The 13802-nt window shown below is 38.5% G+C and overlaps 1 protein-coding gene across 2 annotated transcripts; it reads left to right on the forward strand.

The window, feature by feature from the left end:
• The first annotated feature begins 1507 nt into the window (after positions 1 to 1507).
• Positions 1508 to 11314, forward strand: LOC137944003 (ribonuclease TUDOR 1-like). Of its 2 annotated transcripts, none has more exons than XM_068789504.1 (17): positions 1508 to 1641; positions 2586 to 2751; positions 2902 to 2976; positions 3094 to 3207; positions 3385 to 3489; positions 3965 to 4171; positions 4275 to 4487; positions 4572 to 4679; positions 4953 to 5123; positions 5417 to 5614; positions 5697 to 6065; positions 6150 to 6380; positions 6453 to 6638; positions 6768 to 6845; positions 6936 to 7130; positions 7958 to 8335; positions 10871 to 11314. In XM_068789504.1, exons 2-17 carry the CDS (start codon positions 2602 to 2604, stop codon positions 11060 to 11062), a joined length of 2970 nt encoding a protein of 989 aa, XP_068645605.1. In that variant the 5' UTR covers positions 1508 to 1641; positions 2586 to 2601; the 3' UTR covers positions 11063 to 11314. The 2 variants fall into 2 exon arrangements, with proteins under 2 accessions (XP_068645605.1, XP_068645597.1); XM_068789496.1 differs by having other exon boundaries at positions 1508 to 1637.
• The last annotated feature ends 2488 nt before the right edge of the window (positions 11315 to 13802 follow it).

Below are 13802 nucleotides of genomic sequence, written 5' to 3' on the forward strand. Positions count from 1 at the left end.
TCTAACTGTGAAAAATGCCTGAATTATTTACCACGACTCTGTAAATCGTGTCAAAAGGAGAAATCGTGGTGGAGGAGCTCCGTAGATTAGCACCGGAAAGACGGGGCCAAAGGAGGTCGAGTAGGAAGAGAAACAAGGAAGAAGAAAGCGAAAATGAGAAATTTTTTAGTTTAAAAAAATAAAATAGCGTGGCACCAGATTGAGCTGACGGAGGAGTTGACTGTTCCAACGTGGAGAGGTAAACGTTGAAATCCGGTATTTTTGCAAATAAATTCAAAGGTTCGGCATTTTTCTAATTATAATTTTTTATTTCGGTATTTTCATAAATGTTCCCTTTTTTTAAACAGCCTAAAAGTAGAAAGTCCTACCTAAAATCCTGCAGGATTCAGGCTAACTACGATAAAAGGGTAGCATCGCTCTCCTCACCTTCTATGATTGAAATTCCGATGCTCCAAATTTGAATCATAGAAGGCGAAACCTTTTTAAGTAGTTTTATCCCGCCCGCAACCTTTGTGGGGATATCCGGGTTTGGCAACCTTATCTGCCGTGGATTCTCGTATGACGAAACTAACCCCTGTCGTCAACACGTTACACTTCCCTTCCGAGTCCTGTCTCTCAATCGCTGGTCTGGGCGGCCGGCCGCATTTTGGCCTTTTTAGCGGTGAGGACTTTCTGCCTTTTCCCACTTACCATCACTGACTCGGTGGCATTTATTTCTGGCAACTATATCGTACGTGTTCGCATTTAGTTGTTGTTGCCTTCTCGGATCCTGGCTTTTTCACCCACTGCTGTCCGAATTACTGAATCTATCCTCCTACATTCGTTTTAAAATAGTCCCCGTTATAATGGAAAAATTACGGCCCTCTTCTATTTGTTGGCGTTGAGAGGTCGTAGAAATCGAACTAAATTTTCATTTGACTTTTTTAAGAATAATCTCCCTTTGTTCTTCTCTAATCTCGAGGCTCATAGTTGGATACCGCATCCCGATCATGCGTACGATATACGGTCTAAGATTTTTAAATCTCTAACGCGAGAGGCGAGAACGCTAATTATCTAAAATTGAGTGAACTTGATTATCTCGTGGTCTTCAAATTAAGGAGCAGTTAGTTTGTCACAACTGTTCGCCCGTTTAAATTTTAGATAAAATCGGGGTAAAGGTTACGTAAGACGATACGACTGTCAAGTGACTTTTATGGCACTTATGTGGCCCATCATATGGTGGGTCCACCTGGTTGATATCCTCCCCTCGTTTAACGCTGATGAGTTGATGACCTCTTGATGACTTACAACTGGGACATTACGTTGACTTGGGTTTTACATTTTCGCGTCTTCGATTTAGAATATTTGGGCAGTTTTAGTAATTCCAGGCAAAAACGGGGCGCATATGCTTCATCGTTCCAAATTTGGTCCCTGGCTCATTGTTTTGGATTCTTCCCGATCTGCTTCACTATAAGAGGACTCTGCGAGCCGCTCGCCAGCGTAGTTTATAAATACAGATTTTCTTTTCTCATTGGGTTTTCTTCAGACAGACGGAGGTGAGATTCAGAAGAGATCTGCCTTCCCTTCGTCTTTATCTCTCTTCTCAATCTGAAGAAGATCTCAGCTGCTGCCGAGGATTTTTCCTCGTTCTCTTCGAGGTTGGTAGGTTGGGTTCAGATTTTTTTTTCTTCTTTAGAACGAAGTCAGCCGTGATCTGTTTGTTCCTTGAAAGGAAATCTCACTCTGTACGATATTTTATTCTGTGTTAGTAAATCTGGAGTACTTGAATGTTTGAGGTACCGATTGTATTCGATTTAATTGATGATGTTAATCTGGTATTAATCTGTAATATCTCAATCATAACCGGACTTCAATTTAAATCATATTGATTCTCGTCTATCACTTTCGCGTTATACTTCACCTGGAGTGATCATTGTGTGCTTCCTAATCCGGCTAATGGTATTGTTGCAGATCTAGCTTCTATTTCGATTTTGCGATTTTGTTTGGTTCACGATATTTCTGCTTTTCTGGATCTGGATGAGCTGAAGTCTACGCCGTCCTTGCCTAATCTTACGGCAGTTTGATAAACTTGCCGTCTTGTCTATTATGTACCTTTGAGAAATTTCCTGTTGGGTTTTAACCAAATAGTTCTCTTTGCGTAACGATTAAAAAAACCTTTTTTTGGGGATCTCTGGAGAAGGGCGGAGAAGAGGGGTGGAAATCCTTTACCTGCATTGGAGATATGCTATTCAAGTTACCATTCCTTCGTTCGATAATTAAAGAATTTTACTTTCAAGGGTGTGCCATGGTTCGACCTGTATTTGTTTGGTTTCATTACTGATATGATTGGTTTTTAAACACGCTAGTATTTTGCTTGTATAGCAATTTGAAAGATCGGATTTTGGTTCTTTTATCTAATTTTATAGTTGACTTTTTTTTTTTTTTTGTGCTGTTCTTCTTATTGGTTGGAAGTTACTTCTACAATTTTAGACATCTTATGTAACATATTGAAGCTTTCTTCCAGAAAAAAAAAAAAGAATAAAACTAGGAAAAAGCTATCTATATTATCATGTTCATTATCTTCTTTGATGGTGGTTCTTGTGCAGGTTTTAGCTCTTTGATATGGCATCAACAGGAGGAGCAACAGGATGGCTGAAAGGAAAAGTGAAAGCTGTTCCTTCAGGGGATTGCTTAGTGATCATGGGTATCACAAAGGCAGAGATTCCACCCGAGAAGACAATAACCTTGTCTTCTCTTGTTGCACCTCGACTGGTTCGTCTATCCCTATTGACTCTAGCACTCACAATATGTGTGTATTTCCTATGTGGCTAAGTGCATATATGTGCATCTGTGTCCTGTTTGCAATGTAAAAATTTCATGATGATATTAAAATAATCAGTTAGACGCTATGTTTTACACCAGGCTAGACGAGGTGGTGTTGATGAGCCATTTGCCTGGGAGAGCAGGGAATATTTGAGAAAGTTATGCATCGGAAAGGTAATTTTCTGAGATTTTTTGTTACTGTCCTGGTTTTTGCCATTCAGGAGAACAATTTGTGGGGTCCTTACCTTCTCCCTAAATCTAATCTTTCGTTATACTGGTTTAATGCTGTAGGAGGTCACGTTTAGAGTGGATTACACTGTTCCATCCATTGGCAGGGAATTTGGATCTGTGTACCTTGGTGATAAAAATGTTGCTCTGTTAGTTGTTTCTGAAGGTTGGGCAAAGGTAAGACTATTGGTAAGATAGCTAGTAATTTTTTCTAATCAAGTCAACAATATCTCTTGTTCAGTGGGGGTTAGTTCTCAAGGACGATCTCGTTTTCTCTGAAATATCACTTCATTCTATCAGTGTGAGTTTTTTGCAGTTTTTGAATTTTTGTTTAATGCATTTTATTGACTGCAGGTACGAGAACAAGGTCAACAGAAAGGTGAAGCAAGCCCTTTCTTAGCAGAACTGCTGCGTTTTGAAGAGCAAGCCAAACAGCAAGGTCTAGGCCGTTGGAACAAGGCAATTTTCCAATTTTTTTACATTCTTTATTATTAGCTCAAGAAATAGTTATTTTCTTCCTTTTTACTTGGAACTGTTCTGACACTAGGAGTTGTTCTCATCTTTCTGTAATTAGGAATTATTTTACAGTACGAGCAGGTCTCATCTCTCATATTAGAAGTTATGGGTTGCTGTAACATGTGCTAACCCGTTCTGAGATTGTGAGTATGATGGCATTGGTACCTTAGGATTCCTGAGACCATCCTGTTCATATTTTTTCACAACACTTAGGCTGCTGGGCCCATCAACAGTCAAAGAGGATCTGGCCGTGCATTAGTCATAAGTGAGGTCTTGAAGTCTACATTTATTTCACGATAAAAATAAAGATGGTTGACATTTAGGTGGCACTAAGATACAACTGTATGGTATAAATACATAATATTAATTACAGATTGGTAATTGTCTCTGATACTTACTGGTAGACTGGCTTGTGCAGGAGGCCAGTGCTTCAGAAGCGGCTATTAGAAATTTACCTCCTTCTGCTATTGGGGATCCTAGTAATTTGGATGCAATGGGACTCTTAGCTGCCAACAAAGGCAAACCTATGCAAGGCATTGTTGAACAAGTTCGTGATGGGAGTACTATTCGAGTCTACTTGCTACCAGAGTTCCAATTTGTTCAAGTTTTTGTTGCAGGAATTCAGGTAATCATCTTGATTATCCTAGAGTTTGTGTTTGTATGGTATAGTTTTGTAGTCCTGCTTGTATACCTCAGTTGTCCATAACTTGCGTGACCAAAATTTCCAGAGTCCATCCATGGGGAGAAGGGCTGTGGCGGAATCAGTACCTGAGCCTGAATCACCACTAGAAGACACAAATGAAGAAGTCCCTTCAGAAAGTCGTCCACTTACCTCAGCACAAAGATTAGCAGCCTCAACTACATCATCTACTGAAGTTTCACCAGATTCATTTGGGAGGGAAGCAAAACATTTTACAGAGATTCGTGTTTTGAATAGAGATGTAAGGGAGCCTTTATTTTGGGTTGTCTTTTTAAGATTTCTCTCATTTTATTAATTATTGCATTTATTTGTTTTTTTTTGTCAGGTCCGAATTGTACTCGAGGGGGTAGACAAATTCAGCAATCTGATTGGTTCTGTATATTATCCTGATGGTGATTCAGCAAAGGACTTGGCCTTGGAGCTTGTCGAAAATGTACATTTTTCCATATAATGTGCTAGAGTCAAACTACATTAATGTGCTCGAGAGTAAAGCTGATCGATAAATATTTTTTTTTCGAGAGTTGCTCTGCATCATAAATTTGCATCATAGCTCCCCTGATATTTCCTGATTGCCTCTATGATTTCTGTTATGCAATCATGTGTATTATGATTATATTTGACTTTGCTTGTGGGTTTTTCCTGTGGTATCTATCCCTGGATATCCATTTTGATTCACATTTTTACTTTTATTCACTGTTCATTATAGGGTTTGGCAAAATATGTGGAGTGGAGTGCAAACACGATGGAGGAAGATGCCAAAAGGAGATTGAAAAATGCTGAGCTTCAAGCAAAGAAGGACAGGTTGAGAATTTGGACGAACTATGTTCCTCCTGCTACTAATTCAAAGGCTATTCATGATCAAAATTTCACTGGAAAGGTTGGTATAAATTCCATTGAATAATTTAGTTAGCAGTGGTGGATATCACATAACATGCGTCTGTATTGGACTGGCCCAAATTCAAAACGTAACAGATGTTATGCATTGCATAACATCCATTATACAGGCTGTGGCACTAAATTTAACTTAGGGGTGTCTTGTGACATCACTCTCCAAATCTTAGATGTATCAGATGTTTTGTAATTCCGATGCATCCACACCTGGTAGCAAGTGGATCCTTCTCTGTGAAACCTTTTTTTATCTTCTCTATTTACTCCTTCCCTATTTTTCAGGTCGTGGAAGTTGTCAGTGGGGACTGTCTTGTTGTAGCAGATGATGCTATCCCCTATGGTAGTCCAGCTGCTGAGCGCCGTGTGAATCTATCCAGTATCAGGTCCCCTAAAATGGGAAACCCTCGGAGAGATGAAAAACCTGCACCTTATGCTCGTGAGGCTCGGGAATTTCTTCGTACACGCCTTTTAGGTCGACAGGTGTGCATTTGTTTTGCTTACACAAATGCCTAAAATTGTTTGATTCAGTGCTTTATATATTTCTCTTTTTATTTCCTTGCAGGTGAATGTTTCAATGGAATATTCTCGAAAGGTTAATATGGTGGATTTACCTGGTCTTGCACCTTCCTCTGGGTCATCAGATTCTAGAGTCATGGACTTTGGTTCAGTCTTCTTGGTTTCTCCAACTAAGGTTGAAGGAGATGATACTGCCCCTGTTCCTGCTTCAACTGGTAACCAACCAGCTGGAATTAATATTGCAGAGCTGGTTGTTTCACGTGGCTTTGGCACTGTGATTAGGCATCGTGATTTTGAGGAAAGGTCTAATTATTATGATGCCTTGCTTGCTGCTGAGTCTCGTGCTGTCAACGGAAAGAAAGGGATGCACTCTGCCAAGGATCCACCAGTCATGCACATTACTGACTTGCTAACGGTTAGAACTGTGCACAACTATCAAGCGTACGACGTGGTTTCTTCTTTATTACTTGATGATGATTTATTTTCTTTATTTTGTCAGGCTTCAGCAAAGAAGGCCAAAGATTTCTTGCCATTTCTGCAACGGAGTAGGAAATTACCTGCTATTGTGGAGTATGTCTTTAGTGGTCACCGGTTTAAATTGCTGATACCCAAGGAAACATGCAGCATTGCCCTCTCTTTCTCTGGTGTTAGATGCCCAGGCCGTGATGAACCTTATTCAGATGAAGCTATTGCCTTCATGAGAAGGAAGATTTTGCAGCGGGATGTTGAGGTACTTTTTGTGTCTTTATTTTCATCGTTTTATTTCAATAACTAGCAACTTACAATGGTCGTAGTTTCACAGATTGAAGTAGAAACAGTTGATAGAACTGGAACTTTCTTGGGTTCCTTATGGGAATCAAAAACCAACATGGCTGTAGCTCTTCTGGAAGCTGGTTTAGCAAAGCTTCAAACATTTGGTGTTGACAGGATTCCAGATGCTCACCTACTTGTTCAGGCTGAACAATCTGCCAAAAAGCAGAGACTAAAAGTGAGTAAACAGTTCTAAAGTGTGATGTTGGAGTTTCCCATCTTTATTTATTTTACTGTTTAAGTTCAAGGAGGAAAACTTTTACTGAATGATATTTCTTGTTTTTACTCTCCATAAACATCTTTTTAGGTATGGGAAAATTATGTTGAAGGAGAAGAAGTTACAAATGGTTTAGTTTCTGACAACAAAAAGAAGGAAGTGTTTCAGGTAGGTTTTTTAATTTGTATTTAGCCATAGCTCTTAATTTAGTCTTACTATGATGGATAAGTTGTATTGCTTTTTGGTCCTTTTGTTCAGGTGGTGGTCACTGAAGTATTGGGTGGTGGAAAATTTTACATTCAAACTGCTAGTGATCAGAGAGTGGCCTCTATTCAACAGCAGCTTGCCTCATTGACTCTCCTAGAAGCTCCTGTAGTTGGTGCATTTAATCCAAAAAAAGGGGATATTGTCCTTGCACAGTTCAGTGCAGATAATTCCTGGAACAGGGCCATGGTAAGTTAACTTTTGATTTATCCATTAAAGGTTTAGTGACTTCATGGTAACAAGCTTATACTATTTCATCTATTATGGTTCTCATTCTCTATATTTTCTAGTGAAACTACAGTATTCAAATTGTTGAAAAGCAGAATATGTGCAAATAAATGACGTCCAATATCTAAGTCTATTTCTACAACAAAAGATGTTAGTCCAGTCTACAGTTCCTTATCTCATATGAAGCATGGAACAGCAGTGTCAAATGTTGTCTCAGTCTGTGAAGTTGTGTTTTTTAATTTCTTAAGCTCAACTTGAGATTCTCTTGTACATTTTTTTTTCTTTTTTCTTTTATGAATGTTAATTGCACATGCCTTTTCGCATATAACAATCCCCTACCATTGAACCAAAGGCTCAAGCGACATTCTTCAATTACCATTGACTTGGAAAGGTGGCCAGGTCCTGTTCAATTGCAAAAATAATGGCAGTGCATCCTCCAAATAAAGTCACTTGTATCTGATCTCTTTTCGGCAAACTAAAAGTACTTTTATTTTGCATGATGGAGTGGGAGTATTTGGTAACTTTTGGTTTGAAACACTGTTGATGGAAGCTGGCTAGTTTATCTTTTGTAACACGTCCTGCAGGAAGTTTAATTTCTTCATGGTTTTCCTAGTTGAAATTTGGAAATGTAAGTGGGTTGCCTTACTATTCAAAACAAGTAATAAAGAATTAAGAGGATAAGGAATCCGTCCCTTGAGAGATCTCTATTTCTTGTTCTTTTTGCATTTGCTTTGATGTTTGCTTTGTTTTGCACCTAAACCCATTTTTATCTGTGACTGCTAATGTAGATTGTGAATGGACCACGAGGAGCTGTTGAAACTCCTAAGGACAAGTTTGAGGTTTTTTACATAGATTATGGGAATCAAGAAATAGTGCCTTACAGTGGGTTGCGACCTCTTGATCCCTCTATCTCTGCAGCTCCTGGCCTTGCTCAGCTATGCAGTCTTGCATACATTAAGGTCCCTAGCCTGGAGGAAGATTTTGGTCAGGAGGCAGCAGAATATCTTAGTGCATGCACTCTAAGTAGTTCGAAAGAGCTTAGAGTTCAGGTGGAGGAGAAGGACACCTCAGGAGGAAAGGTTAAGGGACAGGGAACGGGCACTGTCTTGATTGTAACATTGGTTGATGTAGAAGGTGGTTCAAGCATTAATGCTGCCATGCTGCAGGTTTGAGCATAAACTTTTTCTGTTTTTATATGCGTGGTTCCTCCAAATTAATTTTACTATACATGTTAGGATGTTTTATGTTTATGCCTTCATCTTTCTGGTTTGTTAGAATGCGTGTTCATATCACTTGATCATGGAACTAACTTGAGATTAAAGTGTCACCCATTTGTCATTTTTGAGCTTTTCTTCCTGGAGCTCTAGAGGCTGATTTGTGTATTTTCATTGTCATATGGAGTCTATGAGGCATCCTTGAACTCTGTTAATGGTAAAAAGTGCTGCATTATATTTGGAAGAGGTGGGAAGCTAATGTAGTACATGGCTTACTTGTGGAAGAAGAAAGTCATCCAGATTGATTGATGATATATAAAAGAAGGAAGAAGAAAAGGAAAGAAGAAGACTCAAATGTAACTGTTTCTATTTTTATAATGTTACTGATTTAGCAAAGTACTTAAATTTGGTACGTCATAGGGAAAGTCACCATGTTTCTAAGTTTATTAGTTTATTAGTTTATTAATGTCCTGATTAGGAAAATTGTACTTAGGAAAGTGTTTAGTTAGGACTTTCCTTTATTAATAATCAATTTAGGAAAATCATAAAGTCTTTGTTAAGGAAAAGTCCCACATGGATTAGTGAGTACAAAGATTTTGAGTTTATTAGTTGGGAAAGAGGTTTCTTAAGTTGGCTAGTCATTTTGGGATGGGTCTTGGACCCAACTTCACATGGTATTAGAGCAGGTACTCATATGAGAGCCTACATTTAAAATTATCCACTTGTAGAGCCACAAAAGAAGGCCTACACATGAGGGAGAGTGTTAAGGAAAAGTCCCACATAGATTAGTGAGTACAAAGATCTTGAGTTTATTAGTTGGGAAAGAGGTTTCCTAAGTTGGCTAATCATTTTGGGATGGGCTTTGAATCCAACTTCAAAGTGTTCATTGATAGTAGTTTCTATTTAAGCTAAATGCTGGATTCCTTTTCCAACAAGTGGTTTTCAATTTAGTAAGTCATAATTCAAATTTGTTAGGGAGGTTAGTTCTATGAAAGTTCTACCTAAGTTATGTAGCCTATTTTAGAAAGGACATGGTAGTTTTAATATAGGGAGATATGCTGGAACTTTCATAACTTTTGAAGATTAATGCAAGTTTCTCTTTTGGATGCTGGAGCAGCATTATTTCATTTTTATTTTGCTGAGAATAATTTCTTAGAAGCTATTTTTCTCTTGTGTGGGCTACTGCTAGTTACAAAATAACACCTGAATATTCAAGTTCACCCCTTGGAATTTGAAAACCAGGAATTTCCTAGATTTTAGCAATAAAAGGTTGGGTTACCCATCTTTCAGCCTTTTCTATCAACTTTATTTCTGTTATTTGTGGGGATTAGAAGCCCAGACTAACCCCCACTAAATTTTATTGAAGATAAACCCAATTAATTAGCCAAACAGTTTAGATCCTAATATAGGGGAGTCTTGTGCCTGTTCTGTCGGGTTATTGTACCTTTTAGAAGTGCTGGGTTTGATTCAGCTGGTTTAGTTGCATTTTTACTTGTCTTTTTTTCTTTAATCCCATTATCTCAACTGGTATCAAATTTCAATCGTTTATTTTTGTTAAGATTCTGTTTTTCTATTTTTTCTACTTTATTCTTTATGCTTGTTGAATCCATATGATTCAAATTATGGCTTTTTAATACTTTTTATCCTAAAACGACTGAAGCACAAAATACTACAGACTATCCTCCCTGCCTTTGCATCAACTCTGCTTTTACTTTTTGAAATATACTAGTCTTTAATTTTTTCTTATTTTTTAGGTTTACTTGGAACCAGTCGGGTCTATTTTGTTTAGAAGATTGACCTTGTTAAAAAATATGGCTGGGACCATTAAAAAAAAAGCTGGGTGTGAGACAAAGATGGTCCTATAAAGCGGAAATCCTGAACGCAATCTTTAACCACTTCGCTGTGCTGTCGCTTGCTTTTCATTCTGTTAACAGTCCTTTTGTCAATATACTACTGCTCATATCAAATAACATATTAGACGATCTAAACTGGATGGGCTCATTATCTAATATTTGGCTGTCGAATATTGTATTACATGTAAGAATCATGTAACTGGTAGATAGTTATCTTCAATGTTTCTTGAGGTCCTATTTGTTCTGTCTCTCTTGTTGTCTCATCTCTATGACTCTTTCTCTGTGCGGATGTTTGAAAGTTATTGGAATAATGATTGAATGGAAACGTCAGGCTTGCTCTTCTTTATTTTCCTTCCATATATGTGAAACTATGGGAAGTGTTTTCCTCTCGGCAGCAGGGGGCGGTGCCACAGGGTAAGTGAACTGTTGAAACGGGAATTGATTTTATGCATGACAAACAAAGACGTGTAAGAACAATGATTATGTGCTTCAGTCACAGATCTCAGACGTTGTTACCTGGTTTTTGTTGCTAATCAAAACTACTCATTGAGAAGTTCCTTGTCTCGATATTGAGCTTAATTATTTCCTCTTCTATTACTAGTTTTTTTTCTGAACTGTTCCGTGTGTTTAATAGGAAGGACTTGCTAGGCTGGAAAGAAGTAACAGGTGGGATTCCAAGGATAGACAGACGGCACTTGATAATCTGGAAGAACACCAAGCCAAAGCTAAGCGAGAGAGGTTGAAAATGTGGCAATATGGGGATATCCAATCTGATGATGAAGAATCAGCTCCACCTGTAAGGAAAGCTGGTGGTGGTCGCCGATGAAACGCCTCACTAATTTCGTGTGGGAAGTGAGTTGAGATACTATAGTTTTGAAGGATTTGAGGTCGACATTTAGGAAGTTTAAAAACATCCAGGGAAGAATTTTTTCTTTAAATTTTTTCCCCATTTTTGCCTTTTTGACATTTGTTGTTATATCTATTTAATAAGGTGAATATTTATGCACAACGAGGACTCTTGGGATTAAACTTTGTTGTTGCCTGGTTGTAATTCGACGCGTAACTACAAATTCTTCTAGTTTTGTTCCTGCAATTAGAATTTACCCGAAATAGAACTGGTTACAGAATTCCCCGATTTAGGCGAGCAGCAAAAGTCGTCTTTTTCTTTTTCTATTTGCCGTTTGTCTCGTACCTGTAACTACTGAAGCGCAATAGTGGGTGAGCTTGGCTTTGATCGCAGATACAGAAATGCCTCCTTAGCATCATTAGGGTTTGGGGGTATTCTATGAGCGTTGATAAATGTTTTCCTATTGATGGTCTCCTCATCCGAAGAACTGGCTACGGGTATCCCCTTTTGTTCAACGGCTTCGAGTCTACCCAACCGCAAGATTTCGAGTGGTAAAGATGGTTAGGGTGAAGTCCTTATGGCAGGGGACCGAGCCAGGAGTTTCTAAAATTGCACTTTTAAAGAGAGCATCGTACTGGATACCAATCCCGACTCGTTCCGAAGGAAACATCTCCAGCCTAGAGATTGGAAAAACTGGTTACATATTGCGATGATATGGCCTTGGTCAAAGGCAATTAGTTTTAGATGTCAAATAAATCTTCAAAAACGTTGTTAACGTCTTCAGACGTCATGTCGATAAGAAAGGTTTCGGCGATTCAAAACCTTGCAGCATGTAAGCTGATACACGATATGATTATCTAAAATTTCTCTAACTAGTTCAGGCGTTTTTGCAGATATGAGCCTAAGATAGTTCTACATGGCATCCTTCATTGTCAATGATTATGGTCCCAAGTGTGGCTGAAAGTGTTCTCAGCCTGGTGGCCGCTTTCAAAAAGTTTTCGGCATTAGTTTCCAAAACCACGAGCATGAGTTCCAGACTAATAATATACTAACCATCTGACGGCTGCCACATTTTAACATACAGGGCATGGGTCATCTCGTGCGTGTGCATGGAAGCGATGGAAAGAAATATCAAATCCAATCTAGTTCTTTCTAGGGCATTCAACACTCACCCAGCAACACATTTCCCGGGAAGAAGAACCGTCATCTTTGAGTTTATACACCAATCCTGCGCTAACCCCCATAATCTCTTTCCCAACAGTTTAAATTCTTCGTTCAGAAAAAAAAAAAAATGGAGACAGACTCCATTTTCTGGTCATATCCTCCTCCATTACAAACCCAGTAGTTGTTTCCTATCTACTGGATGGAAGATTTCAACCAAACTAGTTTCTCAAGACGGACCCATTAAAATAATGTATATATCGATTACCAAAGAAGGCCAGAACCAAACTTTTTTGTGCAAGTTTACCTAATTTCTATTCCTTGAGACTCTTCTTTTAGCTACCTTTGCTACAGCTTCCTCTAACATAATAAAGGGAGCTTTTACTTATGCTTCGATGCTGATTAATTCTAAACTGAGCAGGTGATAATTTCTAATTAATCGTGGAGTAAATAAGACAAGTGGAATGTCTGTTTCGCCTCTTTTGTCTTCTCTTGCAACCAGAACACGCATCTACGCTGCTGGCCCACCTTTCAAACAAGTAAACCTTCCCACTGCAGACTTTGAAAAATTCTGTACTTTGGTTGGATGTGGAGGCTTCTGAATGAAGTCTTCAAGGAAATCCACATGATATTGATGAGTGATTCTCGGCCTAAGACAAACTCGATTAAATCAATTACCATCTAAAAGGGCCCCGGCAATGGAAAAGACCACCCTTCCTCTAGTTTTATGATTTGAGAGAGGCAACCAGACGCCTCTATTGACATTTGCAAAGAAATTTCTGTAAAGAAGGCGGGGGATTGCAGACGGTTGAGGGTCAAGAATCCAACATTTGGCTGAAGCAGACAAGGATGAAATAAAAAAATGGGGTTGGGGGGAGATGAACAGATCTTCTCTCCTGTGGTGTGTTAAAGTTTTCAAAGTGGGTTTATCTGAAACTGAATCTATAGTGCATGGAAATAGCTAAAGAGTTGAAAGAAATATTGTCCTATTATGATTGATTTGACTGGCCAAGAAAAGGAATCCAGAATTGTAGATTTTTTGACTTGGTTGTTCCTTCCAATAATAGTTTTCTCCACCGACCGGTCCCAAAGCTATTTAAAATTTCTGCTATCTACAGTCGTCTTTATGTTTAACCTGTTGAAGAAGGTGTAATTCTAAAGCAACAGAATCATTCTTCAAAGTTTTTATGTTTAATATTTCTACTTTCCTTACTGACTGAAATGCAAAGATGTCCTCTGGTTTGAATTTAATGAGAAAGGAAGCCCCGTACGGAAGAGCCACCTGATTTTGTTGAGCTACTGGATCTTCTAGTGTTTAAAAAAGAAAAAAAAGAAAATAGAAAATTTCAAATTCTAGAATTGACGAACTTGTTCTGTCGACCGTTCACTATTAATGGCGACAAGACTGACAGTCGAGCTTTTTGTTCCTTCGTCTCAATTTGTTGATAAACCCAAACATTAGATTACATAATTCACCCTCGACCTGAATTCAAAATAGAACGACCACCAAATGTTTATCAAGATCTCGGCCGGAGGAAAACCAAAACCACTGGATTCC

The sequence above is a fragment of the Aristolochia californica genome, unplaced genomic scaffold, assembly GCF_029961685.1.
Source record: "Aristolochia californica isolate CCGP_79_NKW_82.1479 unplaced genomic scaffold, dmAriCali1.0.hap1 SCAF_1, whole genome shotgun sequence".
Lineage (NCBI taxonomy): Eukaryota > Viridiplantae > Streptophyta > Magnoliopsida > Piperales > Aristolochiaceae > Aristolochia > Aristolochia californica.